Below are 21834 nucleotides of genomic sequence, written 5' to 3'. Positions count from 1 at the left end.
GGAGGAAGTGATGATGCCTAGCCAAATTTTAAATAATATATTACAGGTATCCAGCAAAATGAGAAAGAGGGGCAAGGTCTTCTGGGTAGAGGGATTGGTTTAAATACAGGATTTAAAATGTCTGTTGGGAGTGAGGTCAGAAGCATGGCCATGTGAGAAGATCCCTTGGTCTCTCCCCTTGAAGTTACAAATTGAACAACTATAATTCAACAGAGGATTTCCTGCTCAACACACAGACACATCTGAGAGATCTGCCCAATGTAACTTACACCTGAAGGTGGGCCATCAGAGCCAGTGGGGTGGGGGTGGGGGTGGGGACTAGGGTGAAGAGCAGAGATAGCTGCCTCGGGTGCAGCCCAGGGCTCACTGTGGGTCTCGGGAGACGGGAGGAATCAGGTAGCAGCAAGCACTCTGCAGCCCCGAGGAGTGGAGAGGTAAAAATCAACATTCCTGCCTGAGCGGTCAGCACATAATGCGGCTGAACCCAGTGATGGGGCAGACACAGACATGGAGCGTTCTACTCTGCGCTGCTTTTGGAGACCACGAATATAGGACTGGCCTGAGTATAGGGTGTTCCAGGCAACTCCAGGGCAAGAGTTGTCATGCACTGAGGGAAGGAAGTGAATTCATTATGAAGATAAGGGTGAAAAGTAGAGGTCTTGATAACTATTTTAGGAGCTTAAGCCTATTTAACTGGTGTTCGGAAGCCATTCAAGGAGAACAGAAATAGAATTATGTTACAGTTATGTTTTTAAGAGAATAATTTAATAGATTGGAGCAGAAGAATGGATTGTGTGTATAAAGACTAGTTAGCAAGTTCTTGTGGCAGCCTAGGTGAGAAATGATGGTGACGTGGACTGGCTGGGGGTGGAGGCAGGAAGTAGATATATTTGAAGGATATTTAGCAGGGAGACTCTGTAGGACTCGATTTGCTAGATTGAGGTAGGGAAGGGTTGGGGAGGAAGAAACCAAAATGGACTTTGCAATTGCCATTGTTCAGATGATAGCAGGAGAACCATGTTTGGAGAAAAAAATGATGAGTCAGTTATAGACGTATTTAATTCAAGATGATCACTGGTTTTTCATGCCAACATTTCCCTGTTTTCTAAACTTTAAGCTTTAAAAGCTGTTATTTATATATTTATAAATCTGCATTGTCTCCTTTGTGCTCCCTGTGCTCTACATAGACCTTATAATGTTTAAATTCCATGAGGACAGGGGTCACTTCTTATGTGCCTGGAGTTTAGAATAGTGCCTGACACATAGTTAGTGTTTAGTAAATGTCTGAGTGAATGCCACTTCATTTTGCTTCCTTATTTACCTGGCAGTCACCTTGAAGGTTAGTTTCTTGAGGTTGGGGTGCTCCTGGTAATTCTTGCATTTCCAGTGCCTGGCACAGAGTCTCACGGTAAGGGCTCAGCAAAAATTAGCTGTGGTTTCTGTGGTTATTCTCTTAATCATCATCATTATCATCTTCCAATTTTTACTCGTGGGTGTTAAATAATTATAAGTTAAGGTTTTGCTTTCCAGGAGGCAGTGGTTCTTAATTTTAGATGGTGACATTTAACTTTCAAAGGACAAAACTGTAATACTGGCTGATGTAGACATTATTTACTGTGCTTAATTTCAGATACATCTATATAATGGGAATCCAAGAAAGAAATGAGAAATTGTTTTATAGAATACTGCAAGATGATATTGAAAATCTGTTGCCAATTGTATACACACCAACAGTTGGTCTTGCCTGCTCCCAATATGGACATATCTTTAGAAGACCTAAGTAAGGCTTATTTTTTTAAAAATATATTTGAAAACAGTTATTATGCAGGAGAAATATCACTCCATGACACCGATTACATTTCTATTTTATTTATTGCAGTCTTATCTCAACCACATTTCCCACCCCACAAAAGTTTAATTTGAACAAAAAGGGATTAATAAAAACTCAACACATTTATATCTTTTATTTTTGTAGAGATAGCATCATTCTTTCTCTCTTTATTTTTAGAGAGAGGGGAAGGGAGGGAGAAAGAGAGGGAGAGAAACATCGATGTAGGAGAGAAACATTGGTTAGTTACCTCTTGCACATGCCCCAACCTGGGACTGAACCTGCAACCGAAGGCATGTGCCCTGACCAGGGATCGAACCAGTGACCTTTCACTCTGCCAAAGGACTCCCAACCAACTGAGTCACACCAGTCATAGCAAGCACCATTCTTTCTTAACCATCTTTAAATGATGATTGTTAGAGGAAATTTGCATTTTTGTACCAAAGTAAAGGTACTCTCTTTTTAAAAAAACAAAACAAAACTGGTGGCAGGTTCTCCAGAACTATCATTAATGTTTTTGACAATCTGGACAAATTAAGAGATTGATTCTAGCCCTGGCCGGGCAGCCCCGACACGCCAAGGTTGCAGGTTTGATCTCTGGTCAGGGCACATATAAGAAGCAACCAATGATGCATAAACTGGTGGAACAACAAATTAATGTCTTTCTCTCCCTCCCCCTGCCTTCCTCTCTCTCTCAAATCAATTGAAGAATTTAGAAAGGCATTGATTCTCACTTATTATCAGCTTTTATTTCTGTTGTTTATGATTTTTATAAACTTTTATAAATGTTAATTTCACATAGTTCTGGCACCTTCAGATATTTTAAGAGGAAAGAGCCTGGAATGGGCATTGATGCCAGTCTTTGAATAAGTTACCTTATCCCTCTGAGTCTGTTTTCTCATCATAAAGTAGTGACACCAGTACCTGTCAAAGAGCTACCAAGAAGGCCAGGTGAAGAAACTGATGTGACTGACAGTTGTTTAAACTTACAAGCATTATATAAATGCTATTTTTACTTAATTTGAGTTTTCTTGTGTTGTTCCTCTCACCTATTATTTTTCTTAATCCTTGTGTCTTTCCCATGCCCTACCTGCATATTGACACAAACGTAGAAATTCAAGCCGTGTGTGATAGCATTTGCCTTCAGTCTCCCCTCATCCAGTCTAGTGGCTTCAAACATGCAGTGCTGTGGGACTCACTTAAAATGTTGACTCCTGCCGACTTTTCTCCTTTCCATTCCCAAGATTTGGAGGAAAAAGAAAAAGCCTGAGGCCTGGATTTCAGGAACACCACCGGCGGCGGTGGTGCAGGGACCCCTCGAAGGCTGAGAACACCATCTGTTCTGTCCCGTGTGCTGTCCCATCAGTGAATGTGTCCAAAACATTTCTGTGACATTGTCCAGCTGTCCAGCTCTTTTATAGCTTCTTTTTCATGTAGACCAGTGGTTCTCAATCCAGATTAAAGGCCAGAGGGAAAGGGTCACTTGCAGAGACCCTGACTCAGTTAGTCTAGAGTTGGGCCCACGTGCTGGTGTTTCTTAAACGCTCCTGGTGTGATTCTGCTGTGCACCCGGAGTGGAGAACTGACAGGAAACTTAAGGAACAGGGCTTTTGGGTTAGGGCAGACACTGTGTATCAGTATGTGGTGTACTGCTGCAGTGGTTTTTTTTGTTTGTTTTTTACATAGCAGATGGTCAGTAAATCTGATCTAAAACTCCAGCCAGTTAAATCAGGATCTATGGGGGTGGGACCCCAGCGTTTTCAAAAAGCTCATCTGATGATTCTGTTATGCAGCTGTGGTTGAGAAACTGTTTAAATTAATTAAACTAGGGTAGTAATGCCAAAGTTAAGATACTGATGAGAAAGTTAGATGTAAGGATCAGTTTGAAGGCCCCTGGGGACCTACCTGTTGGCCCTCATTTGTTGGCCATTATCCCTGCCTGGCCTGTTTTTTAGAACCTGTGTTTTGTTTTTGCCTCCTTCCTTCCTTCCTTCCTCTCTTCCTTTTTTGGAATCTGGATTGTCTCAGTTTTATAACAGTATATTGTGTATTTAAAATATAATAGTCCCTCTCTATATCACGGTTCACTTATCACAGCCTCACAGTATGGCGGGATTTTAAAAATATTATATTTAATTATTTATCCCAATTTTTCGCTATATCGGGGGATTTTGCAGTACTGTATACATATGTTGTTAAAGTTACGTAGGTTTAAGAGTGTAGAATATGTTTAAGAACATAAGTAGTGTTTATAAACGTGTGGAAAAGGTTAATAAGGGAGTGGGAAAGGTTAATAAGGGACTGGGAATGGTTTATAAGTGTGTGGGAAGGGTTTATAAAGCCTTAAAGTATATATAAATACTAAAATGTAAGGTTCCTACTTCGCGGATTTTCACCTATCGCGGGGGTGTCTAGGGAGGGTCTAGAACATAATACCCATGATAAGTGAGGGAATACTGTAACTCTTCCCTTTTTCCTCTTGCTTCAAGGATGACATCTTTTATGTGAAACTACTGTAGTTTTCTTTCCTGTTCTTTCCAATTTCAGTGATTTTAGCAGTAGGTTATTTAGCCTTATTATTCTGTCCTACATTGGTGGTTAATCTTTATGTTGCTTTTTATTTGGGGTATATTGGGTTTATTTGAAAATGACATGGATACATTTTTCTTGTGTAAAGTTATCACATCATTTAATAATAATCTTTATTGCAACTGCTGTGTGAGCAAATGCGGTTACTGTTTAAAGTAGTTGAAAATGTTTGAAAATAAACCAGTGTGACTTTGCTAAATCTGCCTGGAAATTATACTGTGTCTTGATGTTTTATTAAAATATCTAAATATTCCAATTATGAACGAAGACTTAGAAAAAACAAAAAAATAAAACTCCTGTGAAATGCAAAGGTGTTTTTGTTCTGTTGCAGGGGATTATTTATTTCAATCTCAGACAGAGGTCATGTTAGATCAATTGTGGATAACTGGCCAGAAAATCATGTTAAGGTACTAATAGTACAACCTTCCTTTTCACAATGTTATTTCTTTCCTTGTAAGTTACCTCTAAATTTCCAAGAACAGTTTTTCATTGTTGTTCTGATGTATTTTGCATTTACATACATGCAGATTTAGTGCTCTAGGTCGTGATAGTAATAACTACAAAATGGGATACTGGTACAGAGTTTGACTTTGGGAAAGAAATTGGAGCTGGTATACAAGGTGAGCTTGCTCCCTGTCATTACCACTGGTATCTCCTGCCTTCTCTCTATTTCTTTTCCACTTTAATTAGTATTAATATTTTCTATTTTAATTAATATTAAACAATTAATAATACTATATTATTAAAATGACATAAAACTTTGGTGAGCAATGGAGAGGATTCATCATGCCTTTTTTTCTTCTAAATCTAAGATAGATTTAGATCTTTAAGCAAATATAAAACCCTTAGAGTTTCAAATTTAGCAAATATAGGTCAATCTGGCAGTGTTTCATGAAATAAAATCTGATGACTTGAGATTTTTGGTTAGGCTTTAAAGTTTACTACATGCAGTAATCCTACTTGCCTTTATTACATCTTCCTCACTAAAATAATCCGATGAATAATCATTAGTTGTAATAATCTAGAAAAAAGTTGGTCAGATAATTTAACTCACAGTATTATCTTAACACCTTGTAGGTAGGTGTATTTTTTGTTCTAGATCTTTTTCTCTTTCATTATTGCTAAGGTTTTTCTTGTTTGGCCTAGGTTATTATTTTGGAGTAGCATGTTTATGTTTAAACTCTTATTTTTCTCTTATGGTTAATCTCTGTATCAGCAGTTTGATCTCCGCTCCCCTGTTTAATCTGTGAAGATGTTTAAATTGATTCTCCAGTCAGAAGCATTCTGTTCCTAAACCAAAGACAGGAAATCAAATCTAGTTAATTCTCTTTTTGACATCTACATTCTAGAAATCCTAGAATTTTAAGTGTGCTTGGTTTGTTTACTTTGGAAGTTAGTCAAGAAGTAATTTTATTTTTAAAAGTGAAAGTAAAAATATCAAGAAAAAAGTTTTAAACACTTCTTTAGCGTCCCATTTTTTGACAACTTTAATCATTTTTACTTTTTATTTATTTTTGTAATTAAGGCTGTTGTGGTGACTGATGGAGAGAGGATTCTGGGTCTTGGAGATCTGGGTGTCTTCGGAATGGGAATTCCAGTAGGAAAACTTTGTTTGTACACCGCGTGTGCAGGAATACGGCCTGATAGGTGCCTGCCTGTCTGTATCGACGTAGGAACTGATAATCCAGTGAGTAAAACTGTTTCCCCACTCTGATCCTCCTCCCATATTAAAAAAAATTTTTTTATTACATCCTCTTTTGAACATAATAAAAGAAGGGAAATTCTTGTGATTCGATGCTGGTCTTTGTCTCTAACTCCTCTTTTAATATTTATATAAATAATAGTAAATTAAACCTATTAAAAGTTTCTTGAAGAAGGGCAATAAGGTTTAAAAAACTATATTGGTAATTTTTTATTTTGCAATTTTTGTTTTAAATTCTATATTTAAAGTGATTATGAAACAAAATAATTTTATTTCTACATTTGTTCTATTTTATAGGCACTGTTAAAAGATCCATTTTACATGGGCTTATATCAGAAAAGAGATCGATCACAACGTTATGATGATCTGATTGATGAGTTTATGAAAGCCATTACTGACAGGTATTTTTTTTTAAGTTTGAGTATATAAAAGCATCTAATTTGAAAAACAACAACGAAACCACAGTTTTGTTTTATTCCTTTACGTCTTATGAAGATAGGTGGGAGGTGAAATTTTGGGCAGTTTTGGTCCTTTCCTGCTGATGCGTGTGCGAATACATGGTGACATGCTACATGCTCTGCCCTGCTGTCCAGAGCTGCCCGACACCTGGGGGCTGTCTGCCCTCACTGCTTCCCTTGGGACCTCGTTGCCCAGGTCTCTCAGCCCTTGGCATCAGGCTCACGTCCACCGTTCCAGTGAAACTCCCGTGCCGCTTCCACGTTTTAAACTCGCTGACCACTTGGTCCTCCCCTCTCTCCGCCTGCCTGCAGCATCTGACCAGGTTTTCCACTCTTGCATCCTTGAAACTCTCTTCTCTGTGAACTGCTAAGGGTTTCCTAACTTGGTCCTTTCACCCACCTTTTCCTTTCTCTTGTCATCCTCACTGGTTCTTGCTCACTTTATTAAATGTGAGCGAGTACATGGTTCCCTTCTCTTTGAGTCACGTAAGCTATGACCTTCGTGCACGTGACTCCTGCCCGCATGAAACCCATCTGTGTGCTCTCACTCACTCTGATGCCTGCCTTTCTAACGTCTGGAATTCTCCATCCAGACATCCTAGCTCTTTCATATTCTTGTCCAGAACAATTCCCTTCCTTTCCAAACTGCTTATCTTCTGTGTATTCAGCCGCCATTAATGGCAGTGACATTCACCTATCGCCAGACCTTTGGTCTTGGTGTAACTTTTGACTCTTCTTCCTTCTCCAGTTCTCAGATCCAATGGGTAGAAGCCCTTAAGTGCCTCAGAGGTAGATCTCCTCGTTTCCATTACCACAGCCTTTCTGCAGATTCTCATCTCTCTTCTGGACTTTTCTAAACCTTTCTCCAGTGTCTTTCCTCTCTAGTTCATCTCCATGTTACCACCAGATTAACTTTTTTTAAATCTGTATGAACTTCATTATGTCTTCTTTTGCTTGAGATCTCTAATTGGTTTTCTGTTGCCATAGGGCAAAGTCCAAATTCTTTACTTTATGACCTAGCCCTGCCCTACCTTTTCAATTAATGATACATAGGAGATATTAAAAATTAATTTCTTTTCAAAGTTGACATATCTAAAACGAAACTTTTCATCATCCTGGAAATTTCCACCACCCCCCCTTTTTAAAGATTTTATTTATTTATTTATTTTTAAAGACAGGGGAAGAGAGGGAAAGAAACATTGATGTGCAAGAGATACATTGATCAGTTGCCCCTCTCACTCCCCCAACTGGAAACCTGGCCCACAACCCAGGCAGTGTCCTGACTGGGAATTGAACTGGTGACCTTTCGGTTCTCAGGCCAGTGCTCAATCTCTCTGAGCGACACCAGCCAGGGTCCCACTTTACTACCTTAGACACTCAAATGGTATCTCCTTAATGATCCAGGTTGTCTTGGTGTTTTAACAAACTTTTTCCTTACTTCCCAGTTGGTCCTCATCATCAAGTTCTGTTTGTTTGTTCTAAGGTCTCATAATTGTCTCTTTTACTTCCTATAGCTTCTACTTCAGATCCTTTTGTCCTTATGCCATAGGAGCCTCCTAGCTGCTGCTTCTGTCTGTCTCATCTCTCCCCACACTAATATGTGCTATGCATCAGTGGCAGGTTGATTGCTCCTGAAGGGAGTCCCACATGAATTTGTTACTTCTTTGAAGCCTTCAGTATTCTACATCAGGCACAGAATAAAGTCCCCATTACCTAAATTGACATTCAAGATTCTCCCTTATCTGACCCCAACTTACCTTAACCCATTTCTCTTTATCTTTTTATATAAACCCTAAAATATATATCCAGGTTATTGAAAGTTTAGGGTCACCTAAATACACCTTGCTTTTCTTCCTACCTCTTGTCTTTGTTCTTCTTTAAGGGCCTAAATAAAGTCCTGCCTCCTTTTGAAACCTTCCTTATTATCCCATCCCATCAAGATGATTGACGTCTATTTCTGAATGCCTATGAACTCATATGGCAATTGTTTTGTAATCTTTTATTTATATTCCTCTTGTGTTGCTGTTTAACTGCTAATGTAATGAGAATATACATAGCCAATATGTACTTTTTTGAGACTCAGAGACAGAAATTTCTTTAGGAAATTATTTAGTGCTTGTATGTGCTGAGTACTTTCCTAGGCACATGGAAATAGTTTATGCAGGTTGATATTCCAAAGACCCACCATGGTACTAAATTTATTTTAAGCACCCCCTAAAGTTTTTGGAATGAGAAATAGAGTTCTGCATTTTGAGTTTAGTCTTTCAGAGACTCTGAAAATTGTCAAATGGCCTTACATGAACTAGCAATATGTATATTTTTAATACTATCATAAGGAGTATTAGACAGGAAAGCTTTTCAGCAGCAGTTTTTCAACACAGCCATTATGGGTTTTGCTGTTTTTTAGATATGGGCGGAACACACTTATTCAGTTTGAAGACTTTGGAAATCATAATGCATTCAGGTTCTTGAGAAAATATCGAGAAAAATACTGTACCTTCAATGATGATATTCAAGGTAAAGCAAAAAGAGAACTTGAGGATTTTTGACTTCTACTTTTTAAACCTTTTTTATGTGACCATTTCTTATTTTTAAAAATGTTTATTTTTCTTCTAGGGACAGCTGCAGTAGCTCTAGCGGGCCTTCTTGCAACACAAAAAGTTATTGGTAAATCAATCTCAGAACACAAAATCTTATTTCTTGGTGCAGGAGAGGTAAGTTTTTATAAGCTTTTTTGAATTTAAAACCAGCACTCTTCTTTAGAATTGGAAAATGTGGCATAACGAGCTTATAATTTTGTTGAGATAGGTAGGGATATCTCATAATTCAACATTTCTGCTATAAAGTAATTTAAAAATGTTTGGAGAATATCACAAAGAATCAACTTCTGTGTGATTTGTAAGGGAAGAATAAACCAAATATTCCTCAGACATATGTGAAATAAGTCAAGCATTGCAATGTACTCTAGTCTTTAGTTTTTAAATTTTTGTTCTTTTGGACAGGCTGCTCTTGGAATTGCAAATCTTATAGTTATGGCTATGGTAGAAAATGGTGTCTCAGAAGAAGAGGCACAAAAGAAAATCTGGATGGTTGACAAATTTGGTTTACTATTTAAGGTAAGGTATTTAAAACTTGGAGAAGCAAAAGAATGTTGTTATAACAATATTTTCAGTTTGATTTTAAAAACATTGTCAACTTTTAAAAAGGTATCTCAGTGGACTATCCAATTTGTACTAGTTGGGGACCTTCCAGTACATTCCTAACAGAAATCTTCCAGTCTCAATCTTCCGTCTCTTATAAAGACTCTTGCTTCATAGTCAAATCATAATCTCTATGTTGGCACCAAACCTCTTCTTTCTTGCTTCGATCTCTGACCCATAAGAGATCAAGTAATCATGCAAATAATATTGTACTTGACCCTTCTAATATTAGGTTTTTAATGGGAACTCAGAAGATTGTAATTAAATTGTTACCAGGACATCTGATATTTGCGCAAAAATTTATTAACTCTTTGGCTATCATATTCCCCTTAGTGATCTAATAGAAATCAATGTACCCTTTCCCCAGAAAAGGGCACGTAATCTTAAAACCTTCCTGGAGAATAAAGAGCTTCTATCTCAGATTGATTTAGTATCCTTTGGACACGCCTGCTTTCCTAGCACTGATTGTCATTTTATTAGCTTAAGAAATGCCTGAAATGTAAGTGAACTGTTTCATAATTGAACCTATCACCGTATACAGTGCTGTTGTATTTCTGCCTCATATGATAATAGAGCAATTACTTGTCATTTACATTTTTGGAGCAAGCTTATCTCAGTATACTTTATTCCAGTTCTGAAATCTTTTCTTTCTAATTAGTACCAATATTAGTACAAAAGAGAAAATGAAAAATTAAAGTGTGTGCATGAAAAACCTTGAGTGCTTCAATTGTAATTTAAAATAATTGTTGTTTTTAAAATATACTAACTAGAGATTATGCTAGAGCTTTGCATTTATTATTTCATTAAACTTCTCAAAAACCTTATAGAATTTTATAAATGAGGAAACTGAGGTTGAAAAAGGTCAGGTGACTTTTCCAAGGTTATCAGCTAATAAGTGATGGAGGTAGGATTTATACCCAAGTAGCCCGTGAAGCCCATGCTCTTAACATTTCAACTGAGTTCCCTCTCAAGTGAGCTGTAGCCGCTGAATTTGTAATTTGTTGGTATATAAGATGCAAGGACTAGGAGACATACTTTTAGAAGGCCATTGGGAGGATGTGTATTTTTACTGGTATACAAGTAGTTTGGTATTTCTTTTTGTGTTGTTGGTTTTCACCAATGTTTTGTGATGCTTTATCATATGTATTTGTAATCAGTCAGGTCTAGAGTGAACACCGTATTAGCGCTAGTGAGAATCCCCTGTTCACAGGTTCAAAATGTGTTTTCCTTTTCGTCTGTAAGTAGCTTGGCCTGTAGATTTTAGGCTTCTGGTCTCTGCCCTCCTTTCTGAGACTTTCCTGTTGAACCACCATATTGGAGAGTGTGGTCCTCCTGGAGACACACATAACGGAGCTGTTATTCTGAGAACCTCGATCTGGTGAGGATGTATTTCAGCCCCTTGTTAACTTCCCGGCCGACCAGTGGTGGTGTGCAGCTTGTCCCAGCCCCTGCTGCTTTTTATCTGGGGTTATTCTGGAGCTCTGATGGAAAAATTCACCTGTGCAGGGGGCATCTTCTCTCTTGCCAAAATAAGGGTATGGATTTCTCAGCCTGCTTAGTTTTTACATTTTAATATGTTGAGAAATGTTTCATTGTTCTAGTTTGTCATTGGTATCGCTTCTGTACTAAGGATTTGTTTTTTATCGTTTTTGACTGGGGATTTGGGGAGGAAAGCAGGTTTCTTCGTTCAGCCATCTTGAACCAGAATTCCGTGTTCCTCTCATTTCTGAACTCTTGGTAGCACACATGCAATTCCGAAATTCTAAAGGCTCTGAAATCCAAAAGTTTTTTTCTGAAATTCATTTAGTAACCAATCTGACTGACCTGGACTTACCTGCTAACAAAACCAGAGAGTGTATTTTTATTCTTAACCTTTTGCAGCTGGTGTACTTGTTCATAATTTCGTTCAGTTGTGGAGTACCCATTGGGAAATATTTGTAATAGTTGATATATTAGCATAATAATTTCTAAAATATGAAAAATTATGAATTCCAAAATGCCCAGAAAAGGAATTGTAGGACTTTGTGTTATATTGAATTTAGGAGGGCTTCACAGAGTTTTTAGAGAGATAACAAAGCATCTGGTTGTAAGGGGATTCGATTTATGCTTTATATTTGGATTTATGGACACTATGAAGATAGACTTAAAAAATATGGGTTGGAGAGAAAAGTAAATGAAAATACATTCTTATTGTAGAAGCAGTATGTGACTCATAATGATGTCTTTTCAGTTAATTCTCATTAAGCATTTCCCAAAAACACTGTGTTTTATGTAAAAATTTAGGGGCGGAAAGCTAAAATAGAGAGTCATCAGGAACCGTTTGCTCACTCGGCCCCAGAGAGCATACCTGATACTTTTGAAGATGCAGTAAATATACTTAAACCTTCTGCTATAATTGGTAAGTAAAGTTGCTGACAGATCATTCTCTTACTTAACTGTATGTTGTCGGTCATAACTTACATGCAGGGTTATTAAAAATGAAATGATAGATTTTACCTAGCTTTCAGCATATATGATGTTTTCTGTAGTAGCTTTTTGATTACAGTGTGTAAAGAAAGTTCAGTTAATGTATGTTGCTTGTATTTTTAAGTGCTAGAAGCTGTGGGATTGATCATGCTTTGCTTTTAGAATTGGTATGACTATTGGGCTCCAAACCGAAAAAGACAAGCTTATTTGACACACCATACCCATAAAATTCCATGCAGAGTCAAAGATTTTCGTTGGCAGCAAAGCTGAAAGCTTTTTGTACATCTTGAGTCAGGTGTTGCATAGCTGACATGAGGCTTTGCCAGCGTGGCATTAAGTTCTCAGCAGAAAATGTAACAGTCTTTTCCCTGTATCTGCAAGACTTGAATCTACTGTTTTTCTTTTAGTTTTATTTGTTTCATGTGGGAGCCCTAGGGAATGCTAAATAGCAAAACAGTCACAAACAGCAAGTTTCTATGATCAGGAAAGGTATGTCTTTATTAGTTTCTTTATTGATTAGAACTCATAATTCTTAGAGCAAGATGAAATCTTAAAGATTATCTAGTCTAAGAATCTTGTCTGTTGACTCCATCCATGGCGGGTCAAGGAACCAAAAAGAAAAAAATTTAATTGTTTTAGAACTCATGAATTCCTAAGAATATGTCTATGAACCAGCACATGGAGAAACACTGAGTATAAATTCCTTTTTTACACAAGAAAAACAGACATGGAGGTGTTGTTAAGCAAGTTGCTCATGATTTGTGACTATTTCAGATGATTCGGAGTAACAGTAAGCACTAAAACTGATCTCCAGCCAGATCAGTATTTCCCTATATTACAAATAGAACAGAATTAAAATTAATTATTAATTACCCTGACTATTAAATGTAAGTCTTCTTATTGGATGAACTGGATAAAAGCTTTGTGGAGGCATCACTTAGTCAGCCCCAGATTCCTCCCTGAATTAAGTATCCTCCCTTCATGCTGTGCTTTCTTCAACACTGCATAGTGAGCGCCTTACAGGTTTTCTGATTTTCTGCTTACTTGGTTGTTTTTCTTTCAACTATACGCTGCTGCCTGCATTATGCTTATCTTATGTCCTAATGGCCTAATAGAATGAGGCATTGTAGATGCTTAGTAAAGACATTATGTAGAACTGTATCAACAAAGTGGATTGCTTTAGTCAAAAGGATCTTTCAGTCCTTCTGAATTCCTATATTTTTTAACAAGTACAACAGACTTAAACAATTTAGCATTTGAATTGCAAGTTTTTATCTTCTTTAAAAATTTTTTTAATTGTGGTAAAATACACATAACTTAAAATCAGCCATCATAACCATTTCTAAGTGTACAGTTCAGTGGTGTTAAGTGCATTCACATTGTTGTGCAGCTGATCTCCAGAACTCTTCTCATCTTGAAAAACTGAAACCCTGTACCTCATTAAACAACGGCCACATTACTCCAGCCCCTGCCAACCACCATTCTACTTTCTTACCTATGAATTTGACTATTTTAGGTACCTTATATGAGTGGAATTATACGGTATTTGTCTTTTTGTGATGGGTTCACTTTACTGAGTGTAATACCCTCAAGGTTCATGTGGTAGCAAGTTTTATCTTAATTACACATAGGAATGGAGATAGTCTTATACTTTTTCTCTCACAATTTACTATGTCTGGGGGGGACAGTAAATATTTTAAGTGAAAACTTAGCATATATTGTTTTTCTTTTCATATTTTTATTATTTTTACTGTTATTTTATGACAGTTGTCCCAGTTTTGACCCCTTTGTGCTCCTCCGCCCAGACCACCTCCTGCTCCCACAGTCAGTCCCCACACAGTTGTCCATGGCCGTGGGTCACTCACACATGTTCTTGGACAGACCCTTTCCCCTTCCTCCCACCATTCCCTCCTCCCCTGTCCCCTCTGGCCACCGTCAGTCTGTTTTGTGTTTCCATGTCTCTACTTCTATTTTGCTCGTTAGTTTATTTTGTTCGTTAGATTCCTCTTATGAGTGAGAGCATATGGTATTTGTCTTTCACCAACTGGTTTATTTCACTCAGCATAATAGTCTTCAGTTCCAACCATGCTGTCACCAAAGGCAGGTTCCTTGTTTCCGCTGCGTAGTATTATTACATTGTGTGAGTGTACTAGTTTTTTGATCCCTCATCTACTGATGGGCACTTAGGCTGTTTCCAGCACTTGGTTATTGTATAATAGATAGCACTGCTATGAGCGTAGGGTTGCGTAAGTTCTTTTGAATTGGTGTTTTGGGATTCTTAATCTTTTCAGATTTGAGATTGAGATCCTATAGCATTATGTCAGCAATGTAAAATCTATTTCTGTAATGGGAGTTAACCTGTGCTTTTGTTACGTTAAACCTATTATAGAAATGCTGTTGATAAGAATAGCTCTATTTTACTTGAAATGAACTTGGCTGTTTTTCCCCTTATTTATCACAGGAGTTGCAGGAGCTGGCCCACTGTTCACTCCTGACGTAATCAAAGCCATGGCTGATATCAATGAAAGGCCTATAATATTTGCATTAAGTAATCCTACAGCAAAGGCTGAGTGCACAGCTGAAGAAGCATATACGCTTACTCAGGTATTAATCAGTAATAATTGAATGAATGGTTATGTCTGTTATTTCCCTCTATTAGCCTGTTAGTTATACATTCCTGTACAATTTTCATGGTTACTCTGGAGATTACAACATGCATCCATGGATCATCAAATTCTGTTATTAATTTTTGCTTATAACAATTCTAGAAAGTGATTACCTCATAATTTCCTTTTTTAACACCTTTCATGCCTTTTGTGTTGATGTACATTTTAATTGTCTATTTTAAACAAAAATTACTTATTTAGATTTACCTACATTTTAATATTTCCTATTGCCATTTGCTTTATCTGCACTTATTTGCCTCTGTCTAGGATCATTAATAGGAAGAACTTCCTAGCACAACTCTCCTTAATATTTGATGAATTTTCTTGATAATGTCTTTATTATGCCGTTATTTTAAAGGATATTTTCACCGTGCATAGAAGTGAAAGCTGGTAAATACTTTATTTCAGCACTTTGAAGATATCATTCTGTTGTTTTCTGACCTCTGTTTTCTTTTTGATACATCATTTTGTCTTGGGTTTAAACAGTTTTATTGCAATGGACCTAGATGCGGTTTTCTTTGTATTTATTGCATCTGAGGATGTAGAGCTTCTGAATCTGTGGCTTAATGTCTTTTGAGGGGAAGTGGTATTTTGGCAATGTCTCTGATTTGGCCACCTCTTGTGGTGCTCCAGTAACACGAATGTACGACTGTTTACTTTATGTCATATGTCTCTTACGCTGTTTTCTGTGTAGACATCATCCTGCCTGCTCACTGTATTTCAGTCTGGTGATTTCCTTTGTACGTACCTTCCAGTTTGCATATTCTCTTTTTAGCTGTGCTAATCTGTTAGGTTCTTACTTTTATTGTATTTTTCATTTGTAGAATTTGTGTTTGATTGTTTTTGTAGAAATGTATTTAATGACAGGCTTAAAATTGCATATTATGGAAATAATCAATTTACAAGTACTGTTTTCTTGCCTGCACATTTCATGAAATAATTCTTAGTGCACTTTTTAAATGTTTCTTCACTAGTGTTTGTCTTTATGATGGCCTTTTTTCTTTTATCTTTATCTTTTTTTTTTGAGTCATCTGATGGCTGCCTGGAACAAACTTTTATTTTCATCTAAGTTGTTTAAGTTTTAGTTCTTTTAAACTTTTTGGCACTGCCACTCATTGGGTTATATCCCAGTTACAAGTGTCTACTTATATACCATTAGGACAATTGGTCTTTTTCCTACTAGTCCATAGAGTATGTTTGTAACCTCTGCCATGTAATCACTTTCTGTTTTGTTCTTGTCCGTGATCTTTAAGTGGCTCCACGAAGTGATTTTTAAAGGCTTGCTTACAACGGTATCCAGCAGTAATCATTGTTAGCTATGAGAATAATTAATAAACCTGTGATAAATGTTTTTGTCTCCACTCTATTAAAGAAGATTTTTTATTATAGAAAATTTCAAAGGCATTTTAAAGTGGAGAGAAGAGTATAATTAATTCTCACATATCAACACCTACCTTCAAAAATAATAAACTCTTCAACAATTTTGTTTCTTCTACATTTTACCCACCCCAAATTATTTTGAAGCAGATCACAGAGATCAGATCATTTCATTATAAATATTATAATATATCTCAAAAGTTAAGGATTTTTAAAAAAACATAACCATAGTATCACTATACATCTCACAATTTTAACAATAATCTTTTAATATTTAAAGGATTCTTTTGTTTCACTTGCTGTTTCATGCTAAAATTTTCTATCTTGTCATTTAATTTATTAAATATATGAATCATAATTAAAGTTAAAGCCTGATAGTAATAAATATCTAACTCTCTGTTGGTTCATTTATATTATCTTTCTTTTTTCTTTTAGTTACCTAGTTCTTATCTTTTTGTAAGCCGAGCTTTATTTTTATTTTTTGTTTCTTTATTGAGTAGTAGAAGAATTGTTGCAATAATTTGAGTCTCTGAATGAAGTTCTCTTCCTCCATAGGGGCTTTACCTTTTCCTTGGGCGGCTGTTAGTCTGGGATGGCTCAGCCTAATCTAATCAGGACGCAGCCCCCGTGAGGCCCAGTCTATTTTCCCAGTTCACCCTTTCTCCTGATGTGCACCCCTTTGGGTATGAATCAGGAGCCCTGGGGTGTTTATCTGCACCCCTCGTCCCTAACCATCCCTGAGCCTTACGTTCTCTCTCTCCTACATCGTGAGACTCCTGATAGCTTTGTTGCTTCGGCGCTCAGCCACACATTTTGTATTCAGAATCAGCAATCGCCTTGTGGGGGAAAGCTCCAAGTGCTGTGCGTCCATACCTTGCTTTGCACTTCTTTTGGATCTTAAATGTTTTCCACTTCCAAACTCTCATTATCTTGGTAGCAAGCACTCCTACTTTGAAAAGTATTTTTAATATATATATTTTTTCAGTTTTTCTCATTGTTGCCAAAGGGAGCATTGGTGTGAAACGACCTAGAAGACCGTTGCCAAAGCAGAACTCTCTCAGAACTTAATGTTCATGCACTTGATATTGGTAGCAGTCTCTTTTTCTCATTGTGAAACATTTTATTTTGACACATATTCTCTCCAAATTTCTTTGCTTCTCTATCGCCACCCTGTGTTAGTCAAAATGAAGTCTTAAATATTAGTTTCCAACAGTTATTATAATGATTGAAATCTTTTCTTTTGAAATCATTCTCAAAGTCAGCATATAGATAATAAAATAAAAGTCAGTATTTTTAATATACTGTCTTACCTTTTGCTAAAGCATGGTATTACCTTTAACTTGATTGCTCTCCTATTCACTAGTCTTTACTACTTACAACTAATAGTTACTGTCCCCCTCACCCCATTAAATCTTGGCCTTATACAATGACTGTTGGATAAATACACTCAATATGTCATGACTTTGACGTTTCCAAATTACAGAAATTTAAATGTTTTGAGCAGTAGCAGTAAATCACTAGAAGACTGTGCAAACATTTAAGAATTTTATTTTTTGAAAGAATAAATGTAATTTTAATAGACATACATTATTGGAATGAATAAAAACTCCCCAAGGATACTAGTTTCATGTGCTGTATTTCACCAGTTTTGAAATAAAACATTTTTCACAATTTTTATAATTTCGAAATTGGGTTATCTCTTAAAAATTATTTTAAAAAGCATTTCATTGGGGAGGGGGATAAGGGGAGTAAATGGTAATGGAAAAAAATACAATAAAGACTAAATTTTTAAAAAGGCATTTCAACATAGTTTAATTTTATGTAACTTCTCAGTGTTACATGAAGCAATGACATATATTTAGGCATTTGTAATCCCCCCTTAAATTTTTAGTCCTCTTGTTTTCAGTGGAGAGATGTCTTGGTGACACTAACACTCACTGCTTCGTGAGAAAGCAACACTTGCTCACAGAACAACTAGGCCAGTTTGCCTTCAGAATAAGGATACTGTTATCGTTAAGATCTGGCCACATTTAAGCAATAGGTGGATTATGAAAAAAAGAAAAAAGACGGCTTGGGGAAGATCAGCTGTTACAGAATATTCCTTTCTAGAGAACATTCCCAAGATCTTTCTAAGTCTCCAAATATGCTGGTATCATGAGAACATAACACTTTTCCCATGAAGTACTGTATTGTATAATCCACTTTATGAAACTATTAAAATTAATGGTACCACCATAATCTTTATTATTATTATTGTGGTAACATGTATGACATTAACCAGGAACTAATATTAATGTTCAAAGAAACAAAATCTGTGTCACAAGTAGAGCTATGCCTAGAATAAATTGAGAATGATTAGACCTGTCCAGTTAGCTCAGTTTGGCACTTCATCTGATGGACTGAAAGGTCACAGGTTTGATTCCTGGTCAGGGCATATACCTAGGTTGTGGGTACGATCCCTGGTCAGGGCGCATACAAGAAGGCAACTGTTCGATGTTTTTCTCTCCCATTGATGCCCCTCTCTCTTTCTCTCTCTCTCTCTTCCTCTCTCTCCAAAAGCAATAAAAGAAAATGTCCTCGAGTGAAGATAAAAAAAAAAAGAGAGAGAGAGAGAGAATGATAATAGCTGTCTGTAGCAAATGATACAGTTGTAGGTCCAAGCTAGTCACCTGAGCCCACCACTAAGCATGTAGCTAACTTGCTTCAACACTTAAATCTTCCATCATTTTGAAATTGAAAGTATGCCTGTAAAAGTAGTAATTACTATATATTGTGGACCTTCAGATCATCCCACAGGTCAAATTCTTGAGTGTTAAATGCACTCATGCCAAGGGTCTGCTATACTTCAAATACTGATACTAAGATATTACACTCTTGGTATAATTTATATGTTAAATTATTAGACATAATTCTGTCGAATGTTGAAGTGCCCATGGCAGTTTGTCCATCTTACCATGTGGACATAGTTCAGTTTTTTCGTAAATCGCCTTGTAACTTAATCCAAGAAGCTGTTGAAACATGACATAGATATGTTGTATATTATTTGTAAGATAGGTTATTCTGTTAGAGAACTGTTGTTTTCTTCCTGTTCTTTATGTTACTTTTTGCCAGGGGAAGTTGAGGGCGATGGAATTTGTTGGGGGAAAAATTATATATAAAATATTTTGTTTTATAAAATAATGTTCAGATGCTTTTCATTTTCACAGGCATGTACTTCTCTTAGAACTACAGAATGTGCCAGTAACTTTATTATCTGCCATTATAGAACACAGTACTATAAAATCGATGATTATACCAAGTTTGGAGACTTTTTTTTAACACAGCAACATGCCTTTATTTTTCTGGGATTGATACTGTAGTTATAGCAATGCCTCTTTCCTAAAATGCCTCACTGGGGGGACATTATGGCATAACAGAAAAAGACCATGGCTTTGAAGTTCTAAATATCTGGACTCCAGTTTAACTGCTACAGTTGTGATGTGTGACTTTTTACAAAATACTCGGAAATAGCTAAGCCTTAGTTTTTCTGATGTTATCAATGAAATCAAGATAAAGATAACCTCATAAGGTTTTTATGCAGGCTAAATTAGTTAACACTTAGAGAGCGCCTGGCAGCGAGCCAAAGTCAGCAGATGTACAGTAAATGGTAGCAATTTAATTTTTGATGTTTTCCCCTTCATTCACAGATATATACACATTGGCCATCTACATTTTAAAATTGTTTTAAAGGAAATGGAAGTGGAGGTTTAAAAAAAATCATTAATGGACATTTTTCAACTTGCATAAAATAAACTTTAATAATGATTTTAATGATGTGATTGTGCTATATAATAAATTATTCCTGTTTGCAAATAATATGTTGCTCTACTTTACTATAAGATTTAGTCTTGTTTAGGCTTACCTCAATTTTTTAGTCCACGTAAAGTAACAAAATAGAGGTTATATCATTTCTTAACAGGGCAGGTGTTTGTTTGCAAGTGGCAGTCCGTTTGGGCCAGTGAGACTGAGTGACGGGCAACTGTTTACGCCAGGTCAAGGAAACAATGTATATATTTTTCCAGGTAAATGTCACTATTATTTATGTTACAGAGTAGTAATTAATGGCATAAAAATACTTCATGAAATTTTTAGAGTTTAACATTAAAATGGACAATAGTGTTTACAGGATTTTGGTATGACTATACAGGGAAATTCAAGGAATTCAGCAAATCCATCTTGCTCTATTTCCTTTGAATATTTATTCATGTTGTCTGTTAAGCATTGTTTTTATTATAGAAATAATGTACATGGCTTATAAAAATGCAAAAGGAACAGAATGGTATAAAACGATTTAACCCTCTTTATTTCCCTTGGTACCTCTTTATCACAGCTGTCAACTAGAACCACTGTCAATGGTGAAATACAAGTAATAGTGCACACAGATGTTCTGATACTTTGCTTCCAGTCTCTGCCACTCGGTGTTATTACAACTTCTAGTTTTCCTAGTAGTTACCTTTATCTTTATGTAACATACTTAAAGAGCTTTTGTTAACAACTTAAGACAATTTTTTTTTAATGTTTTTTATTGATTATATTGTTACAACAGTTCCAATTTTCTCCCCCTTGTTCCCCTCCCCCCAGCACCCCCCTCCCCCAGCAATCCCCCCCAAGTCCATACCCCTGGTTCGTAAAAATTAACTATCCCCCCCCCTCTCAAATATTAGGACCCTTTGTAATCTTGTAAAGGACAATGGGCGAAGGTCTCAAGCTCCTCTAGCTGCTTCAAGCTGGACATGGTCGTCGTCCTACCTACCCTTGGGTCCAGAAAACCCTAATAAGAGTGGGGGTGTGGAGGGGAGGGTGGCCTTCCCACATGGGGAAGGATCACAACTTAAGACAATTTTTATTAGCTTGCCACAGTGAAAAATGAAAACAATCTGTGTTTCTTATTTCATCTCTTACTTTCGGTTGGCTAATATTGCTCATGGTAGAGAGAGCTTTTTAGACATTATGTGTTATGTTGTCTTCCATGCTTCATCTGTGGATTGGTTCTGAAATTAAATGATTATGCCAGGGTGTAATTTGATAAATATTGCAGAATATACAATTCTACAATATTCCACAGACTTTTAACACTCAGTTTTAAGTCTTTCAAGTGTCAAATGTGAATTATTCTTTAATTACTGGCCAGCTGGCTTCATTTTTTTCTTAATACTACTCCACAACAAATTATATCGTTGTCCCATGTGGCCTCGTTCTCTCTTTCGTACATGCGCACTATTCCTCTCTGTCTTGATGCTATTTCTCTCTGTATTAGTCCCTTTTTTTTTTCTTTCTTTTCTGGAATACATCTTTGTATAACTTTTTTATAAAGGCATGGAAAAATTTTTCCTGAGTTTTTACATCTCTGTAAATGTCTTTATTTTGATCTTTTGTTTGATAGTTTGGTTTGGTAGAGGTACGTAGCTTCAAAGTCATTTTCCACAGACCTTTTAAAACATTTCTTCTCTTGCTTTTAATGGCCAGTGTTGCTAATGAGAAATCTGATATCAGTGAGATTCTCATTCCT

The 21834-nt window shown here is 36.5% G+C and overlaps 1 protein-coding gene across 1 annotated transcript in view; it reads left to right on the top strand.

Annotated features, from left to right (window-relative positions):
* Positions 1-21834, top strand: part of ME2 (malic enzyme 2) — a 39987-nt gene that overhangs the window by 9845 nt on the left and 8308 nt on the right. Inside the window, exons 4-13 of the mRNA XM_090285492.1 lie at positions 1631-1780; positions 4749-4824; positions 5943-6104; positions 6417-6520; positions 8985-9094; positions 9194-9291; positions 9580-9693; positions 12061-12175; positions 14705-14847; positions 20245-20347. Coding sequence (XP_090141618.1) covers positions 1631-1780; positions 4749-4824; positions 5943-6104; positions 6417-6520; positions 8985-9094; positions 9194-9291; positions 9580-9693; positions 12061-12175; positions 14705-14847; positions 20245-20347 — 1175 coding nt within the window. The remainder of the gene's footprint in view (positions 1-1630; positions 1781-4748; positions 4825-5942; positions 6105-6416; positions 6521-8984; positions 9095-9193; positions 9292-9579; positions 9694-12060; positions 12176-14704; positions 14848-20244; positions 20348-21834) is intronic.

This window comes from Furipterus horrens, unplaced genomic scaffold (genome assembly GCF_987537825.1).
Source record: "Furipterus horrens unplaced genomic scaffold, mFurHor1.1.pri manual_scaffold_8, whole genome shotgun sequence".
NCBI classification, from domain to species: domain Eukaryota; kingdom Metazoa; phylum Chordata; class Mammalia; order Chiroptera; family Furipteridae; genus Furipterus; species Furipterus horrens.
The sequence above is the reverse complement of the archived record's forward strand: the minus strand, read 5'-3'. Positions and strand labels throughout refer to the sequence as shown.